The 21,184-nt window shown below is 40.9% G+C and overlaps 1 protein-coding gene across 2 annotated transcripts in view; it reads left to right on the top strand.

The window, feature by feature from the left end:
• The window catches only part of cstf3 (cleavage stimulation factor, 3' pre-RNA, subunit 3), a 107,308-nt gene that overhangs the window by 49,722 nt on the left and 36,402 nt on the right, over positions 1 to 21,184 (top strand). For both annotated transcript variants that reach the window (XM_078549462.1, XM_078549461.1), the window contains exons 4-8: positions 15,388 to 15,420; positions 17,665 to 17,762; positions 17,906 to 17,972; positions 18,086 to 18,120; positions 18,230 to 18,356. In XM_078549462.1, the coding sequence (XP_078405588.1) occupies positions 15,388 to 15,420; positions 17,665 to 17,762; positions 17,906 to 17,972; positions 18,086 to 18,120; positions 18,230 to 18,356 (360 nt within the window). The remainder of the gene's footprint in view (positions 1 to 15,387; positions 15,421 to 17,664; positions 17,763 to 17,905; positions 17,973 to 18,085; positions 18,121 to 18,229; positions 18,357 to 21,184) is intronic.

The following is a 21,184-nucleotide window of genomic DNA, read 5'->3' as shown; positions in this document are numbered from 1 at the left end:
TCTGGTCAATGGTACTGGGAGAATTCAGTGATGGTAATGCCATTCACTGTCATGGGGTGATGGTTAGATTCTCTCTTGTTGGAGATGGTCATTGCCTAGCACTTGCGTGGTGTGAATGTTACTTGCCACTTGTCAGCCCACACCTGGATATTGTCCAGGTCTTGCTGCATTTGGACATGGACTGCTTCAGTACCTGAGTCGCCGCAAATGGTGCTGAACATTGTGCAATCATCAGCAAACATACGCACTTCTGACCTTATGATGGAAGGAAGGTCATTGATAAAGCAGCTGAAGATGGTTGGGCCGAGGATACTACCTTGAGGAACCCCTGCAGTGATCTCCTAGAGCTGAGATGACTGACCTCCAGCAACCACAACCATCTTCCTTTGTGCTAGGTATGACTCCAACCAGTGGAGAGTGATCGCCCACGATTCCCATTGACTCCAGTTTTACTAGGGCTCCTTGCTGCCACACTCAATCAAATGCGGCCTTGATGTCAAAGGCAGTCACTCTCACCTCACCTCAGGAGTTCAGCTCTTTTATCCATGTTTGAACCAAGGCTGTAATGAGGTCAAGAGCTGAGTGACCCTGGCAGAACCCAAACTGGGTGTCAGTGAGCAGGTTATTGCTAAGCAAGTGCCCCTCGATAGCACTGTTGATGGACCCCTTCCATTACTGATGATCGAGAGTAGACTGTAATTGGCCAGGTTGAATTTGTCCTGCTTTTTGTATACAGAACATAACTGAGCAATTTTCCACATAGCCTGGTAGATGCCAGTGTTGTAGCAGTACTGGAATGGCTTGGGTAGCGGTGTGGCAAGTTTTGGAGCTCAAGTCTTCAATACTATTGTCAAGGCCCAAAACCTTCGCACTATCCAGTGCCTTCAGCTGTTTCTTGGTATCACATGGAGTGAATTGAATTGGCTGAAGACTGGCATCTGATGCGGGGGACCTCTGGAGGAGGCCGAGATGGATCATCCACTCAGCACTCCTGGCTAAAGATTGTCGCAAATGCTTCAGCCTTATCATTAACACTGATGTACTGGGCTCCCCCTATCATTGAGGATGGGGATATTTGTGGAGCCTCTTCCTCCAGTAAGTTGTTTAATTGTCCACCGCCACTCACGACTGGATGTGGCAGGACTGCAGAGCTTAGATCTGATCCGTTGGCTGTGGGATCGCTTAGCTCTGTCTATCACTTGCTGCTTATGCTGTTTGGCACACAATAGTCCTGTGTTATAGCTTCACCAGGTTGGCATCTCATTTTTAAGTATGCCTGGTGCTGCTCCTGGCATGCCCTCCACTCTTCATTGAGCCAAGGTTGATCCCCTGGCTTAATGGTAGAATGGGGGATATGCCAGGCTGTGAGGTTACAGATTGTGTTTGAATACAATTCTGCTGCTGCTGATGGCCTACAGCACCTCATGGATGCCCAGTCTTGAATTGCTGGATCTGTTCGAAATCCGTTTAGCACAGTGGTAGTGCCACGCAACACGATGGAGCGTATCCTCAATGTGTCTCCACAGCGACTGTATGGTGGTCACTCCTACTGACACTGTCATGGACAGATGCATCTGCTGTAGGCAGGTTGGTGAAAATGAGGTCAAGTATGTTTTTCCCTCTTTTTGGTTCCCTCACCTCCTGCCGCAGACCCAGCCTAGCAGCTATGTCCTTTAGGACTTGGCCAGCTCGGTCAGTGGTGGTGCTACCGAGCCACTCTTGGTGATGGACATTGAAGTCCCCCATCCAGAGTACATTCTGCACCCTTGCCACTCTCAGTGGTTCCTCAAAATGGTGTTTAACATGGAGGAGCATTGATTCATTAGCTGAAGGAGGGCAGTATGTGGTAAGTAGCAGGCGGTTACCTTACCCATGTTTGACCATGGGGTCTGGAGTTGTTGAGCACTCCCAGGGGAACTCCCTCCCGACTCTATACCACTGTGCCGCCACCTCTGCTGGGTATGTCCTGTCCACCGACAGGATGGTGGTGTCTGGGATATTATCTGTAAGGTATGATTCCGTGAGGATGGCAATTCTGGATATTGTCCAGCAGCAATACCACTATGCCATCACCTCCCCTTGATAAGCAGCAAAACATCTTCTATATTGATGTGTACTCTCTTGGATTTAACATGTTCTACATTTGAAACATTATCAGCAATCACTTCTCATGCAGTTGTGCAGAAACCTCACGATTGGTCTTGTTCTGTCACTACCTTCGCAAGTACAGCTGCTGCAATGAACTGTGGTCCCTTTATATTAATAAGTGTTAAATATTCCATCTCTTGGGACAATGGGGTTATGAAACAAGAATCTGTGTGCTTAGGTGAGTAAATGGGCTATGAGAAGCCACATAAATTGGTGCAATTAAATAGAATGTGCTTTAAACCAGAATATTTAAGATTATGTACATGGCAAAAAAAAAACAGTTCATTTAACCATTTAAATCATTGATTTGATGGTTGCATTCAACTCTGAAATGTCTTTAGTTCAGACCCCACTCCAACACTAAGGCACATAATCCAGGCTGACACTTAAGTGTGGTAGTTTGGAAGTGCTCCAGTGGCAGAGATCCTTTCTTTTGGATGAGACGTTAAACAGATGCCTGATCTGCCTGTTCTGGCAGGATAATTCAGTGAAGAACAGGAGAGTTTTTCTAGTTTCCTGCTTAATATTTATCCTCCAGTGAACACAACTGAAAATTGGATCATCTAGGCATTTGTTTGTTTATTGGACTTTGTGCAAATTCCCTGCCACAATTGCCTATGTAGCAGCAACTACACTTCAATGGCAATTTATTGGCTGTAAAATACTTGGAACATTGAGAGAGTGAAAGGTGCTGGATGTTCATTTGCTCTTGAAGGTAGCAACCATGTGTTAAGCTTTCTAAATGGATTTATTTGTATTTTTCTCTGAAGATACTAACAGCATGCTGCTGCACTGTTCCACTGCCCAAACGACCAATTACTTTCTATTTTAGTGTCTATACAAGACAGGGAATGGCATCCACGTCCAATCTTGCAGTTTTCATCAGGGATTATTCAATGTTGAACAGAAAACTGAACCTTGTGGCAATTTTCTTCCCCTAACCTGCAGTGTTGAGGCCATTCAAAATGCCAACTGAGGTTAACTAACTCAGCGCGGACCAGAAATAGAACCTGTTGCTTTCTGTTTCTTGTATGAATTGGTGCTACCCAATGGTGCCTTTGCCCACTTGGGCATTGAGATTTAATTCTGAATTTCTCTTCCCACGACTTTAAAAACACACAAACACAGATTGCTGTTGCAAGTTTGATAAATTTAATTTTATTAAATATTCAAAGTTTCTATATGAATGGAGTTCTTGGAATCAAATAAATAGAAATATATAAATTATAGTTCTGTGGTCTGGTGTATAATTTATAGCAGTTGTCATAGGTTACCTCAACCACCCCTACACGCCTCCCCACCCTGCCCCAGGATGGGAGAGAAGTAGGATACAGAACCTGAAAGCTTCTGGAATCCATCCAACTAGTTCCAAAAACTAATGCCTCCCAACCATCCAGTGTGTTGAATATCCAATTCTCTCAATATTTTCCCTCAAAGGAGTGCACGCCACATGTGAACTGTCTCTTTAGTGAAGCATTTATATTTAAAGTGTATGTGTACTTCTTCTGAGCTTCAGCCCGTGGTCCCGGTTCTAGAATTTGTGGCTACCTCAAATATATTGTGGTTAATCTATCCATTCCCTTATTTGTGGACACTGCAGTGAATTTTCCCTCAACATTTTCTGCTCCGGAACAAACAGTGGAGCTTTTAAACCTCTCCCTATAGCTAGGTTGCCTTCAGCCAGATAGTGGTTTATATTCCCTTGTTTACTTCCCATCCCATACCCATTACCTTGCATTTCTTCACTTTAAATGTCAGTTATCACTAATCAGCCTTCCTTTCCATCACGTAGATAGTTTAGTGACACCTGCAGATTTAGACAGTTTTGTTTCATTCCCAGTTCCACACACACACATATATATATATATAGCAGTGGGTCAGCATTTACACTTATTTTTGCTGCAACCCCTGAAAATTTAACTTTGGTGCTGGGGAAGCTGGCAGCAATTTACATGAAGCAGACAACAGACTTTTGTCACCTACATTTGCATACATACCTGGTTATTGACAAGTTAATTTTCATACTTATAACCCTACTTTAGGGAATGTGCCATTTGTGCATCATCTTGAATGGTGCATCTCTATTGCTTCCATGGTCAGTTAGTAAAGTTTCATATGGAGTTTTGTGAAAAATGCCACAATCTGTAAGAGCCCTGTGATGTCAGCTTTATCTCCAGGGAGGCAATAGCACATTAAAGTAGAGGGTAGGTTCCTTGCACAGTTCGGGTAGAAAATAAGTCAAACAGCAAGACACTTTAAGCAAATCTTGTGCTTCCCCTGTTGCTGTTTCGGTATACTTGAGAGGCTCAGTACCAAGTCATCTACGCTAGAAAATAATTCATTGCATGGGGTACCTTGTGGAGGAGAGAAGAATATGGAATGATTTGTATTTATCCCCCCATTGCCATTGGTGCAAAACAGTATAAAATTTATCTTAAAATGAAAAGTACATTTAAGTCTAGTAGCTACATGTAGGCCCAGCTTTCATTACCCCAGTATGCGCATCTGTTATGCCCTGCAGTTATATCCCTCTTAGAAACAGAACTAAATTAATAGGTTTCAATCAGCTGCAAGTTACGTCTAGCCCCTGAATTGTAGATATCTAGAAATCTTAACTAACTTTTGTCCCTGGGGCCTCAAAGCTACTGAGAAATCTATCCAAGCTTGTTTGTCCAGTATTGAATACTAAGCCAAGACCAAAGAGATAAGGTGCAGCTTGGCTGAGCCAAGGCCAGCTTGTAAATTGGCACTGCTGAAGTAAAATTAGGTCAAACTACACGGCCTACCAGTACAAAGCACTGGTAAAATTCCTGCTGTTGCTTATCCAACTAGAATGAACCTAATCGGGGCACTGAACTGCAAGACTATCTGGAACATAGTGGAAAGAATCCCAGCTTCCAGTGACAGGTTTAGCCGTCTAGAATCCGTTAATGAGCTGAGCAGGCTGGTCAGTCAACAAATATCCTGGAGTATTATGAACCAGCCTGGCGGAGATGTGTGGATACTGTCTCTCCCACAGCTCATTGACTTTGGTTCCAAACTTCCATCATCAACCCTGCCTCTTGGAGCACTTTCATTTCAGAATTCCTTTTACCTTCTCCTAACCACCTAAACTTGGTCAACTTCTATCATGGTGCTACCAGTGGTGGGGGTACTGCATAGCAAATGCCAGTGTGACCTATATTTTGGGCTTCACAGAGGCATTACAAATGCCACATGGATAGTCTATAGAGTCTATACGGTTATGGAATCATAGAATGATGCAGTTCAAAAGGAGGCCATTTGGCTCCCCAAAAGAACCAGCTAGCCAGCTAACCCCATTTTCCCACTTGCTGTTCCTATAGTCCTGAAAATTATTACTGAATCTGTTACCACCACTCTGTCAGGCAGTGCAGTCTAAATCAACTCGTGAAACAATTCCTCCTTATGTCTTCTCTGGCTCCTCCACTTACCTTCCTAAATCCTCTGGTTACTGACACCCTCCGCCGCTAGAAATACTTTCTCCCTATCCATCCACCATGATGACGAGCACCTTCTGATCTTCCCTCAAGCCCCTCGGCTCCAAGGAGAATAACGTCAGATGGTCCATGTAACTGGACTCTCTTATCCCTGGTACCACTCTATCAAATCTCATCTGCACCCACTTCAAAGCCCTGACATCCTTCCCAAAATACAGCACCCTAAACCAGCCACAAAACACTCCAGCCGGCACCTAATCGGTGTCCATAAAGGTTTAGCACAGGCTTCTGCACACCATGCCTCAACTTACAAAGCCAATGATTCCGCATGCACTTTTAACAGCTTTCTCAACCTGTCCTGCCATCTTCTAGATGCATTCACTTATACCCCAAGATATCTCTGTTCCCTCATGCCCAAAACTATACCACTTAATTCATATTCTCTCTCTCCGTTCTCTCACCTCCCTCCCACTCCTCACCGTTTATCAAGTTTGCAAGTTTCATGTCATCTTTGAACCACGAAATCATGCCCCAATTCAAGGTCACTAAAATGCATCAAAAATAGTGGTCCCATCGCCAACTCCTTAGGGCTGCACACCTTCCAGTCTGAAAAACCTTTTGCCACTACTCACCACGCTTCCCAGCTAATCTTGCATCCATGCAGTCCCTTTCCCCCCCCCCACCCCAGCAATCCCATGGACCTTCAGCTTTGCAAACAAGTGACACATTATTTTGCTGTCATTGTGCTATTTAGCTGCTAAAATAGGGTTTTGTTTAGCCTGGCCCTTTAAGATCACTGCACAGGTACTTCCTGTGAAGAAGTGGTCTAAATAGACTCGGGCCAGTTAGAGGCTATGAGGTGGTTTTGTAGATTGGAAGATGCGTGTAAACTGAGCTTCTGTTTAATTACTTTGGGATTTTTTGTATAAATTCCTCCCAAACTTATTTAATATTTGTTATATTGGCCTAAAACCGAATTTTGGGCCCTCTGAGTTGTAATTCATTGTACCATAAAAGTGATTGGGTAAGGATAAAATGTCATGAACAAATACATAAAATAACCAAAAAGGCTGATTACCATTAATTGGTCACTTAAGGGCTTCAATTGGGGCGAGTGCAGGCAGGTCACCCCAGGACTCACCTGCACATGCTTCATAAAATTTCAGACAGGTCAGGGGCACGGAGGTGGGTTGTCGGTGGGCTCTGTGAAATTCTGCCCCTGGAGCATTGAGAGTAGCTCTGGCACCACACCTTAGGAAGGATATATTGACTTTGAAGGGTGTGTAATACCAGACTCATACCCAGTTTCTAAGCGTAAAATTATGAAGATAGATTACATAAACTAGGGTTGTATTCCCTGGAATTTCGAAGATTTGGTTGAAGTTTTTAATATGTCATGGGGAACAGTTAGTTTCTCTCTACCCTATTCCTGCTGGTTGGGGTAGGTCCAAGGTGCAAAGTCTTAAAATTAGAGCCAGACCTTTCAAGAGTGAAATTAGGAATCACTCCACACACACAGGTTTGAAATGCTCTTCTGAAAATTGATGCAATATCAATTGTAAATTCTAAATCTGATAAAATTTGTTAACCATATATTTTAGGAGATATGCAGCCTAGGCAGATATATGGTGTTAGGTCACAAATCAACTGTGATCTCATTAAATGGCAGAATAGGCTCAAAGGGCTAAGTGGTCTACTCCTGTTCTCTGTTCCTAAGGGTTTACATCTGCCGTTGGTCTAATGATCTTACACACTCTAGCAAACTTTTGTTAGTGTGCCTGGGCGGAACGGGATAAATTACCAAACAGTGGCCAAATATGCTGATGTGGTAGTAAGCCAGATAGAGATTGAGGTTGAGGTTGATCACTGATCTATGCTTAGCTGGTTTTTAAGGCAGCAGAAGGGGGCATTCCAATTTGCCTCTGTCCCTGGGCTTGTCGAAGAAGAGTACCTCATTGGGAATCCTACTGCTGGTTGCTGTCTTGCTGGAAAATATATTTGTGTGGACACTAACTGGTGAGCTCACAAATGGAAAGTGGCAATGTGGTTTGAAATACCATATGCTGAAGCAAATCATTTCTTTCAGGAAAAATGGGAGAAATCTGAGCAGGAGTGAGCTCCTGCTTCCAATGAAACGTTTGTACCCATCTGCTGGCACAATTCGTATCGTTATTTTTAAAGCGAAGATGGAGGTTTGCCTTATTTTCTTCAAAATTGAGGGAGAACGTCCCCTCTTAGTTGAATTTTTCAAGTATCCTACCATACCCTGAAAATGCTGCTGAATTTCAAATCTCATTCTTGAAACATTAAATATAGGACTAAGCAAAATAGTGGAGGTACACTAGAGATCTTCCCACACCTGTAAAGGCAAAGGACAGATTCACGTTTCATGTTTAATCCCTTGTCACAGTTGAAAGCTAAAAAGAAAACAAAAAGAGAAGAATGCAACAGATACTCCAATTGTAGAGAGAACATTAAAGCACTGACTTGAAAACTGCCCAGTAGATCGGAGGATACTAATGATTACTAAACCTATAAAGAACTTTCTAATAGCTAAAATGGTGGAAGGCTATGGGAATGAGCAAGACAAAAAAAATTAGGGAAATTGAAAAATGAACTGTAGACGGAAGAAGTCTGAAATTAAAACAGAAGCTGCTGGAGAAACAATTGGGCTTCTAATTCTCAAAATGAGTTTTAAAATATTCTCAAATCTTCTCGACCCAAAGCCTGTGGGGCCACTCTTGTCAGAACTATTTTCTGCCAGAGGTTCACACTCAGACATCAGCCACGCCTCTCCCACCAGACACCCACAGATTTCCAATCATTTTCGGCTAACCTGTCTTTCCTCTCCAGATGTTAACAACCTGCTGTGTGCTTCCAGCGTTTCTGTTTTTGTATTATGTTGTGCAATTTACTGGTCATTCAACTCATTTTAAAAGCCTTTCGATAATTGGGCCATCAGTTTCCGGTTCTGATGGAGGGTTACACTTGAAGTGTTGAGCTATCTTTTCTCTTTACAAACCTTGATTGACTTGCTATGCATTTCCAGCATTTCATGTGTAGAAGGTTTGTTCCTCCAGATTTCCAGTTTTTTTTCTATTTATTAACAATTGTACTTTTGATACTGGATACTACAGCAGTTATGATTACAATGCCCTGCATGGGATTAAAGTCAGCATAGACTGATGGAATGTCAAGTACATCTATCAGTAGCTGGATTTTCACTAGCCCAACTGTAATGATGAAATTGTTGCTACTTCCTTGTTTTAACTGGTCCATTTTTGTTGTTTGTTGAAGCTTATCAATCATAAGAATCTTTGGAAAGTTTCCTGTTAATTATTGTAACTATCTGTATATTTGATCATCATTAATAAATTAATAAACCAGTATGAATAAATCTTTTCAATATGTTCTAACATTAGCACAGTTATCTCTGAAGTTTCTTTATGCTTATCCCAAAGGAAAATGGTTGCCATTGGAAACTTGCTGTGTTGGGAATTGGTAACAACAGTCTATCCATCATGAACCTAGTCCTTCTTTAAAAAACATGGTTAAACCACAGGAAAGTTTTTCCAGTGTCCCATAGCAATGACTGGTGTCACTAGAATCATTTGATTTGATGAAGTATTTCTGTCACAAAAAGAGAATCAAAGAAGTTGCGACAGAAACTTGGGGGAAAAAAAAACATAAAAAGAAGTATTGGCATAATTCACTCATTGCTCTTCCTCTGACTAGGCAGGTGCTTATTGTTCAAACATAAGCAGAAGATTTAGCACCAGGATGGACCCTGTCCGAGTCTGGAACAATGCTTTCATAACTGCCATTGAGACGTTGGCTTCCAGTTCAAACATCCATGTGTGAAGGATGGCGATTGCTGCCTTGGTCCTCAACTCTCACCAATGTTGATTGAGTACAAAAAGCCCTGCTATTCTGATTCACCAATGACTGCACCAAGAGGGTAAAGGGCTGCACTGGAACCATGGAATTAACTGATGGAGACAGTTAGGTACAAATGATTTCCACCGTAATACCCCTTCTTGGTAATAGGATTGGTATGCAGGAAAATTACTCGGCGATATGGTTGATGGGTTGGACAATATAGCTTCCTTCAACTGTTAAACATCTTGAGGATAGAGTGGCAATATATCCATGGAATGTAAGTTGGTCTGTAGGATCGGTAGCTGACACTAACATGCATTTCAGTGCCCAGGTTCCAATGCTGCAAGGTGCATTACATCAAAAAATTCATTGCCAGCACTTTTTTTGGAATAAAGCTCATTCAGGTTACGATTCCACTTACTTAGCCAGCATAGTATCTATTTGAAGGACTTTTGTAGTAATTCTTTAGCACAATCATTGATACTCATTAATAAGAACTGGAGAGTGGCAATATACCTATGGAATGTAAGAATATAAGTTGCTCTGTAAAATGAGTAACTGACACTCCTAATGGAGTGAGATGGTGGCATAATGGAAATGTCACTGGACTAGAAATCCGGAGGCCCAGGTTAATGCTCTGGGGACATGGGTGCAGATCCCACCATGGAATTTCATTTCACTAATAAATCTGGAATTGAAAACTGGTTTTAGTAATGGCGACCATGAAACTATCCATCTGGTTCACTAATGCCCTTTAGGGAAGGAAATCTGCCATCCTTACCTGGACTGATCTACATGTGACTCCAGACTCACAGCAATGTGGTTGACTCTTAACTGCCCTCTGAAACGGCCTAGCAAGCCACTCAGTTTAAGGGCAGTTAGGAATGGGCAACAAATTGCCATTTACACCCACATCCCATGAAATAATAAAGAATAAAAAGTGCTGCAAGGATCAGTGCTAGGGCTCCAGCTATTTACAACCTATATTAATGATTTAGACGAAGAGGCAGAGAGTAATGTATGCTGACGATACAAAGCTAGGTGGGAGTGCAAGTTGTGAGGAGGACACAAAGAAGCTGCAAAAGTTATGTGAGGGGGCAACAAGATGGCAGATGGCGTATCACTTTGATCGTAAGAATAGAAGAGCAGAATATTTTTTAAAAGGCATTAAACTTGTAACTTTTGATGTTCAGAGAGACTTGTGCTAATCTTTTGCGTTTCTTGTACATGTTTACAGCAAGCAGTTAGGAAAGCAAATAGCCTGTTGACCTTTATTGCAAGGGGATTAGAGTACAAGAATAAAGAAGTCTTGCTACAATTGTATGGGGCTTTAGTGAGACCACACCTGCAACACTGTGCAATTTTGGTCTCCATGTTTAAGGAAGGATATACTTTCATTGGAGACAGTACAGAGAAGGCTCACTAAATTGGTCCCTGGAGTGAGAGATTTGTCCTATGATGAGAAGCTGAGTAAATTAAGTCTATATTCTCTGTAGTTTAGAAGAATGAGAGTGATCTCATTGAAACATTTGAGATTATGAGGGGGTTTGACAGGGCAGATGCTGAAATGTTGTTTCCCCCTTGCTGGGAAATCTAAAACATGGTGCACAGTTTCAAGATAAGGGGCTAATAATTTAGGACTGAGATGAAGAGAATTTTTTTCACTCAAACGGCTTTGAATCTTTGGAATTCTCTACCCCAGATATTTAATGAATATATTTAAGGCTGAGACAGATTTTTGTTCTCTAAGGGAATCCAGGGACATGGAGAAAGTGGAGTTGAAGCCCAAGATCAGCCATGATCATGTTGAATGGCAGACCAGGCTCGACAGGCTGTATTGTCTTATGCTCCTATTTCTTATGTTCTTAAAATGTAGCAATGGGAGCCAGACTCGTACCTGTTATCACTCACGCTGAGTTACCAGTTTTTGTTGTACTCTTTTTGAGACAATGCTTGTACACTGGGAGGAAGGTAGGAAAGTTATATCTTGGGCTCCTGGTGACCAGTTTGAATTTCATTAGCAGAATCCTTGGAGCAAGTTGCTTGACCACATCACAAATCATTCAGCAGAGAGAAAAATGCTCTATAAAAAGCTGTTTTAAAAAAAACAGGAATCAATCTTAAGACTGATCTTCACCATTTAAAGAATGTAAAATCTCTTAAAGCGTTGGGCATTCCATGTATAAGTACCTAATTTGCTGAGGCAATGTTGACAGACCTCAATTATCTATGATTTATGTATTGAAAGCTCCATATATTGTATAAATTTAAGATCACACCTTTGCATGTTCCTGCTAAGATGAAGCCCCTTTATAGTAAAAAAAATCTATCTTTTGCAGCATACCTTTTGCCAGCCCACCAGACTAATAAGTCTGTTTATTGTCAAATTAAATTTGTAAATTCAACTAAATTACATCCATTAGGGTGAGATAAACAATTTACACTTATAATCCATTATTAATATCTTCAAAAAGGAACCAAAGCTCTGCGCTGTTGGAAGTGATAGAGATCAGAAAGATGACCAAAAATGTGGATCAAGGGAGACTTTGAGATGCTTTTAAAAGGGACAGAAGCAGCAAAGGGTTTAAATAGAGAGAAGGGCTAAGATAGCTGAAAGATTTTACAGCCAATATGTAAACCTTATGGAGTTTGGATACTGTGCATTGGTATAAATCTCACTGTCTAAAATTATTACAATTCTAAAATAATAAGGATTCATTGTAGCTAACAATCTGCAGATTAAATGCAGGTGCAGAGGCATTAGTTGCCTTTTTAATATCTATTGGAATATATTCATGGAGTTGCTTATGATAAATCCGACGATAAGCAGACTTACAAGGGGGTATTTAATGTACATCATATTCTGCTGTTAAAGAGTAGCTGTAGCTGCATGTAACTTTAACCTTTAAGACGACTCCTGTACATCTTGGGTAAACTAGAAGCTAATTGTTCATGAGCAGATTCTTGGATCACTTAGCGATTGTACTGATGTTTTTTTTTGGTTGATTGCTTTAGCCAGTAGGAAAGCATTTTCTGTTGGTAGGCAAACTGTTGGCTTTCTCTCATCATTTGTGCTTTTTAAAGTATGACAGAACTTGTATGTGTGACAATGTGCCACCCGATGTGTGACAGGCACATCTTAAAACTTAATTTTTTATATATATTTTGTTTTAGACTTAATGGCTACCTGCAGTTCTATTATAATCTCCTCTATGTCCATATTTATAATGGAAACTACCTACGTAAGCTAGTCACGGTGTAATTACATCCTCTTGCCAGTGGTGACACTGTAACATCTAAGTTTTACATCTACCGGCATCTCAGTCTATAACGTGGAGAAACTTCTATGCCACAACCAACTCTCTGCTTCCACTTACCTCTGAGTTTAACTTTTTAATTACAAATAATATAAAAGTAAGGTACTGTATAAAAATATGGACCAAATATATTACTTTAAAATGGTAACTGAATTACATCTGAATGCCCAAGTTTAATTATGTCCTGCCCTCTAACCTCATCTCATCTGAAAGCAACACTCCCCATTCCCACTCTCCATGTCAATGCAATTGAAGATCAACTAGTACATAAACAATATATACATAATAGATTTGCACATGAAATAACTAAGCTTTTGATAAGGTGCCACATCAAAGGTTATTGCGGAAAATAAAAGCTCATGGTGTAGGGGATGACATATCAGTTTGGATAGAAGATTGGCTGGCTAGCAGAGAACTGAGAGTATGCAAAAATGGTTGGCAGAATGTGATGAGTGGAGTCCCGCAGGGGTCTGTGCTGGGGCCTCAACGTTTTACAATTTATATCATTGACTTAGATGAGGGGAGCAAAGACATGGTAGTTAAATTTGCAGACCACACAAAAATAGGTAGGAAAGTATGTTGTGAGGGGGGCTTAAGGAGTTTGCAGACAGAGATAGATAAGTTGAGTGAGTGTGCAAAAATCTGGCAGATGGAGTATAATGTGGAAAAATGTGAAGATGTTCACTTTGGCAGGAAGAATTAAAAGGCAGAGTATTACTTAAACGGAGAACAACTGCTGAATTCTGAGGTGCAGAGGAATCTAGGTGTTCTCGTGCATGAGTCAAAAAGTTACTGTGCAGCTACAGCATGTAATCAAGAAGGCTATTTTTTCTCAAGGTCGTGTGACTGAAACTCTCTGCCTCAGAAGGCGGCAAAGGCGGGGTCACTAATATTTTTAAGGACGAGGTAGGTAGGTTCTTGTTAGGCAAGGGAATCGGGAGTAGATGGGAATGTGGAACTCGAAACACAAACAGATCAGCCTTGATTTATTGAATGGCGGAGTAGGCTCGAGGGACCGAATAGCCTACTTCCCCTATTTCGAATGTTTGTAAGCCAGTTGTCTGCAAAAAAAGTTGGTTTAGATTAGAAGAGTTGGTGATTTGTCAGGTGAATTCTAATACATTTCTAGAAGTAGCATTAAACCTTTTCCCTCACATGCTAAAGTAGTGCAAGACTATCACCCAAGTCCATTTGTCTTGTCTTGGCAGGTACTCCACATACCACAGTGGTTTCTCTGTACTTTGCAAAAGACAGTTTGAATCTTGAGTTTCCTACTGCCACTCTATGTCAGCCCAATCATTGGATATGATGACTCCTAGCTGAGAGCTGTGGGCTGTGCATAGTTCCAGGAATACGTTTAAGTTTGTACAAAAACCTTTTGATCAAAAAGACTAATCATCAAATGGGAACCCTGTCCCTTGTTGAAATTCCATATCCTTGATGGCTGTAGAGCAGTTTTTTTTTATCCATGATTATGAAACCATTTTATTTGTACTCTGCTTCTCGCCTCTTCCAAAATAGAGAAGTTAAATAGGTCAATCAGTTGTAACTTTTATTTTAAAAATAGGAGCCTTCAAAAGATGTTGGAAATATTCATAATATTCTGTTTTTTAATTTTGGATGATGTGAAAGGAGCCAACAGGAGTTATTTGTTCTCACTTCACATTGGAAGAGATCAAACCTACAATTCATGCAGTGAGCAACAAAACTGGCAGGTCAGGGTGTGTTTTCTTGACGCAGGCAAGAATTGCTTTCTTATTGCTGTATTTATTTGCAGAACTCTAACCCAATGCAGCTGCATATTTAACATTTCAGCAAAAAATATGACATTTAATTTTTATCTTTCACGACCTGGAGCAAGGTAAATATCAGCTCCAGATCCAACGTAGCCATGTTCCAAACTGTGATTTGTAGCTAAAGTTCCCAATATTGTTTTGTACCCTCTTGGAATCAAATCCCATCTTTAAGGCCAGCTTGTCATCCAATAGAATTATACTGATCTCAGTAGTGACCACTGTGGTGTTTGAATGGGGTTGGAAAGTGAACTTGTCATCTGGTGTGAACTTCATGCTGATTACTAGAACATAAAATGAATTAATGAAATACAGTATTGACACAAAAATTGTTTTTAAGCATTCATGTCTATAAATGTAAATAATTGTTGTACTTCAAAGTGCAATTGAGCTGTTAAACAAGTTCAGTGATTTAAATTTGAACTTATTGCAAGTCATTCATTCTTTACTTTCTCGTTTTTTGTCCCCCTTTTTCTTTCTCTCTCTCTCTCTCTAATTTTTATAAGTTATTAAAATATTTTGGGGAATGAACAAACCAGTAATCTTTCCAATTTTATGACTGATGACAATAAATGACTCATGATCATTGCCAACTAAAGGTAATCTGAATATGTCACACAGATGTTTACTGTTGACTGTATACATCTTTTATGATGTTTTCTTCTATGTCAGAGTTCAACAGTGAAAAGTTTGCATGAATGAGGTACCCGTAACTATAACAGGGTTCTAATGACATGGTTTCTCTGTACTTGTATAAGATGTAATGATTGAATCTCTATTTTATTGATGCAGATAAAAGCAAAAAACTACGACAAAGTTGAAAAGGTAAACCTGTTTCATTTTTAATCTAAGCACTCGCTAGATGTGGGAGAACCTTGTTATTGTTAGTCTGTCAGTGAGCTACAACTTATTAGCTTGACAACTTTAAAAGTTTTCACAAGCCTTCATGAGCAGCACCAGGGTGACCAACTCTGTGTGAAAAAAATAAGGGACACTTTGACTGGGGTGGGGGGTCAGGGAAACAAAGTGCACAGCATCTCCAGGGTCATGGAGGTCCAAAAGAGATGCCCAAAATCAAAACTATGCCCTCGTAATGTTCCACATATAAATACTTTGCATACAGTCTGCCCTCTCGACCCCATTGACACTGTGCATACTGCTCCTCCGAAGCTCCACACTGTTCCCCAAACGCTAACACACACCTCTGTCCAACTTGCCTCCCCCCTCAGACATACTCAGAAGCCCCTCTTCCCAAAACCCCCCCTCCAACCCGCACCAAATTCCCCCCAGCCCCCGACCACAACCCCCTTCAAGGCTTGCCAGAGCCCCCTGGGCCTGCTGGGACCCTGGACTCTGTGTGGGCCCTGGGCTGTGCATGCACAGCAGCATAGTACGCATCCACAGACACCAAATATGCACTTGGGCATCGGCAAGAGGAGTCTTAAACAGTCTCCCATTCGCTGCCCAGAGGAATCCAGAACAAATGGCGTCCCAGGAAGCCCACATACAGGACGTGGGACAGTAAGGCAAATTACAGGATGGTTGCTCATGCTGAGCAGCACCCGTGCCTTGGAACTTTTTTGTTAGAATATTTCTTTTTAAATGGTGGGTGAACCAAGCTCAATAATTTTATTACAGGTTAGTTTTTACAAGCACAGTTAGTTAATAGCCTTGTGCTATTCCAAAATACATGAGGCCAACCTGGCAACTTGTCAACAATGCGGAGTGTCCGTAGCAATGCAAGATGAATGTTTGTGTTCATGCGATGCGAGCTCTAAACATTTGGAACCGTGGGCTCTTGTAATATATGGTGACATTTGCATATCAATGTTTATGTGTCTGGATGGATGAATGACTTTCCGCAGATTATTTTGCCATGACAAAGAGGAACGGTTTTGGGTTCAATTTTATTTTCAAAAGAGAATCTGTTATTGTAAGATGGTTTGGCAGACTAACAAGTGAACTGATTGTCATGGGAAGGAGTTGATTGCAAGTTAATTCATGAAAGATTTCTCATTCGTAGCACCTGATCTCCAACCAACCAATAGGGTAGAAGTGTCAGGCTAGAGGCAAGGCACTATCCTAGAGAGAGGGAAAGTTAAAAGTAGCATGTTAAAACAAATACTGTTGATTCAGTGAGGACTTTAATGATAGACTTTGCATTTTAGAAGCACTCATGAATCAGGTTTCATTTCTCAAAGAGAAGGCTGAGGGCTGATCTAATAGAGGTCTTTAAATTTGAGAGGCTTTGATGCAGTAGATAAAGAGAATGTTTGCAGCTGTGGGGAAGACTAAAACTGGAGGCTGTCAATATAAGATAGTCACCAAGAAATCCAATAGGTAATTCAGAAGAAACTTCTTTACCCAGAGAGTGGTGAGAGTATGTAACTTGCTATCACAGGGAATGGTTGAAATGAATAGTGTAGATGCATTTAAGGGGAAGCTAGTAAGCATGTGAGGGAGATGGGAATAGAATTGCTGATAGAATTAGGTAAGGAAGAATGGGAGGTACTCGTGGAGCATAATAAACACCAAGATAAAAGCAAAATACTGCAGATGCTGGAAATCTGAAATAAAAACAAAAAATGCTGGAAAACTCAGCAAGTCTGGCAGCATCTGTGGAGAGAGAAACGGTGTTAAAGTTTCGAGTCCGTATGACTTCTTCAGAGCAGCTCTGTTAACTCTGTTTCTCTCTCCACAGATGCTGCCAGACCCGCTGAGTTTTCCAGCCTTTTTTGTTTATATAATAAACACCAACATGGGCTGTTTGGGCTGAATGGCCTGTTTCTGTGCTTTATATTCTATGTACTTCAATGAATCAAGTGCAGTGACCTCTGCTCCTTATTTTCCAGTCCATTCTCTGGTGGAAGTCAGGTTCCTAGCCTCAAATGTGCCATGCCACATTTATTCTGCAGCTGCTTTGAACCAGATTGAAGAAGACCTAGCAACAGTTCCTCTTGGTCATGGAATAACAAATGGTGCAGGGGGACCCAAAAAGTGGCAAGAAATAAATGTTTTTAAAAAGTTTATTATTCAAAGATGACATATTCTGCTTTCATTTGTTTCCAGTTGTTTCAGCGATGTCTTATGAAGGTTTTGCATATTGATCTATGGAAATGTTACTTGGCCTATGTGCGGGAAACTAAAGGCAAACTTCCTAGTTACAAGTAAGGAATGAATAGTTCAAAACCATTAATAAAATGCTGTAACTTCCTTTCATCTCGGCTTACTTTATTCTCAAAGTATTAAAAATATCGAAGGATGAAGTATTCTGTATCATCCTGTAATGTTTTCGTTACTTGCATTCCAGAGAGAAGATGGCCCAAGCATACGATTTTGCTTTAGATAAAATCGGGATGGAGATTATGTCTTATCAAGTAATTCTTTTCATTTGTTCTTGAAACTTTTTAAAAGGCTATTTTGATTAAAAAAAATATTGCAATGTGACATAAGAATTGCATTAATTTTAATAATTCTAAATCTTTTACAGATTTGGGTTGATTACATTAACTTTTTGAAAGGAGTGTAAGTATTATATTTTTTTTCATTCATTTGGATATTTTACTTTTTTTGTCAAAAATCTAAAATGTCTGCTAATTCTGCCATACTTACAAATGACTTGTCCCTTTGATAGGGAAGCTGTGGGATCCTATGCAGAGAACCAAAGGATAACAGCAGTTCGTCGGGTGTATCAGCGAGGCTGTGTCAATCCTATGATAAATATTGAGCAGTTATGGCGAGATTATAATAAATATGAAGAGGTAAAAATTTTAGCCCCAAATATTACTCTACAGTTAAAGCAGACTTCAGCTGACTGAAGTTTTCAATTATAGTGCAGAAAAAAATGGTTAAAATTATTGTTTTTTTTCTTGGACAAATCTGATTATTATTAGTAGTTTTGATATCGGATAAACATAATTTTGTACTATTTCGAGAGTACAGCATTTTCGCTAGCGCAATTTATATTCTGATCTGGCTCAAAACTTGGTAGAATTTTTTTTTGTACTTTGTCTCTCCACTTCCAACCCCTGTTTCACACTCTGCAGCGTTATCTAAAAAGGCAGGTCCGCACGCTCTGGAGACTTTTCCATAAGCTGTGTTAACGGTGCTCCATTCAGTCAACATGAGATGAGCTCAGTGGTGGGGATAAGAGGCAGAGCTAAGCTCTGCAAGGTAATTACATCCTCTTCCTAGGCTGAAAAGGGGTTTTTAAGGAATCATAAAATAGTACAGCCAAGAAGGAGGCCATTCGGCTGATCAAGCCTGTGCCAGCTCTTTTGAAGAGTAATAGTTAGTTCCACTCAATTGCTCTTCCCTCATATCTCTGCAAGTATTTATCAACTTCCTTTTGAAAGCTATGATTGAAGCTTCATCCCACATCTTATCAGGCTGTGTATTCCAAATTCTAACCATTCATTGTGTGGAAAAGTTATTACTCATACCCTCTGTCGTTCTCTCAACAACCCCTTAAACCCACGCCCTCTGGTTCTCAACCCTGCAGCCATTGGAATCCATTTCTCTTTATTTATTCTATCTATACCCTTCGTGGGGCTGAATTTTCCCCCCATTGGGTGGGGGGGGGGGGGGGGGGGGGGGTTGTGCAGGGGCGGGCGGGAGCGAGCGCGAACCCGATCAGCGCCCCCGATCGGGTGCGCGCCGCCATTTTATGTGGGCGGGCCAATTAAGGCCTGCCCAGTGTGACGCTCACCCAGAAGCACTGAGTGCTCCCTGTGCAGGTTGCGGGGGGGATTCCCTGAGTCCAGGCCTGTGCTCTTTCCCACACGCAGAAATCTCCCTGAGGCACAGAGGTACCTCAGGGAGATTTGTTTACGGTTCAAACATTTAAATAATGAATTGAAAATATTTTAAGACGTCCCCTCGTGTGACAGTGTGACATGAGCTGGGACATGTCAAGGATCATTAATTAAAAAATGTATTTAATTTATAAACACTTCATGAAACCTCATTCTGCCTGTGGATGAGGTTCCATGAAAAATGTGAAGGCCGCCTGGGCTCTTCGCCTGCCCACCAACCTTAAGGTAGTTCATCTAATTGATTTAATTAGTTTTAAACAGGCCTTAATAGGCCTTTGACAGTTCGGTGGGCGCCTAGCCGACTCGGCTGCGTGCCTGCGAACTGAAAATCTAAATGACGCGCAGTGACGTCCCTGCTACCTGACCAGAAAATTCTGCCCGTGATTTTAAACACCTCCATCAAATCTACTCTTAGCTCTCTCTGTTCTAAAGAAAACAAGCTCAACTTCTCCAGTTTAGCCATCCACTTGAGAACTGTTGGAACTCATCAGTAGTCAGTGGATACATTTGGGTTTCAGATAGAAGTTTTTGCTGTAATGACAGAGCTAAGAGGCACCTAACACTGTAGGGTGTCAAAATTGTTCTAGGAATCAACTCTATGCTTATGCCAACAAATGCATTTTTTGTATGTTTCCTTTTCAGCATTACAAAAATAAGTCATTGAAGTTTAAGTTATTCTGTGTCATATTATTAAAGAAAGAGTGACATTTGGATAAAATCTCTTTTTTGCCAACCTGTTCATTTTGAATGGATCAACAACTTTAAGACAGCAAACATTGGACGTGTAAACTCATTTGTTAAAATTGATGGAGGGAGTAACTTCAGCCTCTACATTTTCCAAAATCCACTATGGTTTTGCTGTTAGAATAACAGTACAACCAGTTATCGCGTTGTTAGAGTGCTTTGTTCAGTTACCCAAAAGCTGCTGTTTTCATTAGAAACCATGGTTGCAGTGCCTGATTATGAGGCCTGTTTCTCCATAATGTGCCAGACCAGCCTGATAAAGTGAACGTTGGGCTAGGTGTATCCATCTGACAACTGCTTCAAGCCACCAGTGCCAAATGCTGACGTTACACAGATTTTCAGAAGAAACAAGTTGCAGATGTGACGTGTGAAATGTTTTGCTCCTGTCACAGGATGGAAAAGATACTGAGCGAAACTGATATTAAGAATGCATGGCATTTCAAAATGAGAACAGTACTTTTTTTTATTTGCCCCCATGGGATGTGGGCATCGAGAGCTAGGCCAGTGTTTGATTGCCTATCCCTAATTGCACTTGTTCAAAGGGCATTTTAAGAGTCAGCCACATTGCTGTGGGTCTGGAGTCACGTGTAGGCCAAACCAGGTAAGGACAGCAGATTTCCTTTCCTAAAGGACATTAGTGAACCAGATGGGTTTTTGCGACAATCGACAATGGTTTCATGGTTATCATTAGACTTTTAATTCCAGATTTTTATTGGATTCATATTTCACCATCTGCCATGGTGGGATTCAAACCCGGGTCCCCAGAGAATTACCCTGGGTCTCTGGAATACTAGTCCAGTGATAATGCCACCGCCTCCCCTAGTGAGCACATTTCATTAATGATGATTGTCTTAAGGAGTCATTGCATTAAAGAACTTTGCACACTCTATATTAATGGTCTCTTATGAAACGAGCAGCTTTTGCAGAACTAATCATTTAGCTTGTAAATTTCCTGACTAAATGTTCTGTGTGTCCCTGAGGTGCGATTTTAGATACAGAAATATATAATGATGAAAGAAAACAATTAGTTG

The sequence above is a fragment of the Cetorhinus maximus genome, chromosome 9 (assembly GCF_964194155.1).
Source record: "Cetorhinus maximus chromosome 9, sCetMax3.hap1.1, whole genome shotgun sequence".
NCBI lineage: Eukaryota > Metazoa > Chordata > Chondrichthyes > Lamniformes > Cetorhinidae > Cetorhinus > Cetorhinus maximus.
Note: the sequence above shows the minus strand (reverse complement) of the source record. Positions and strands in the feature narration are given on the sequence as shown.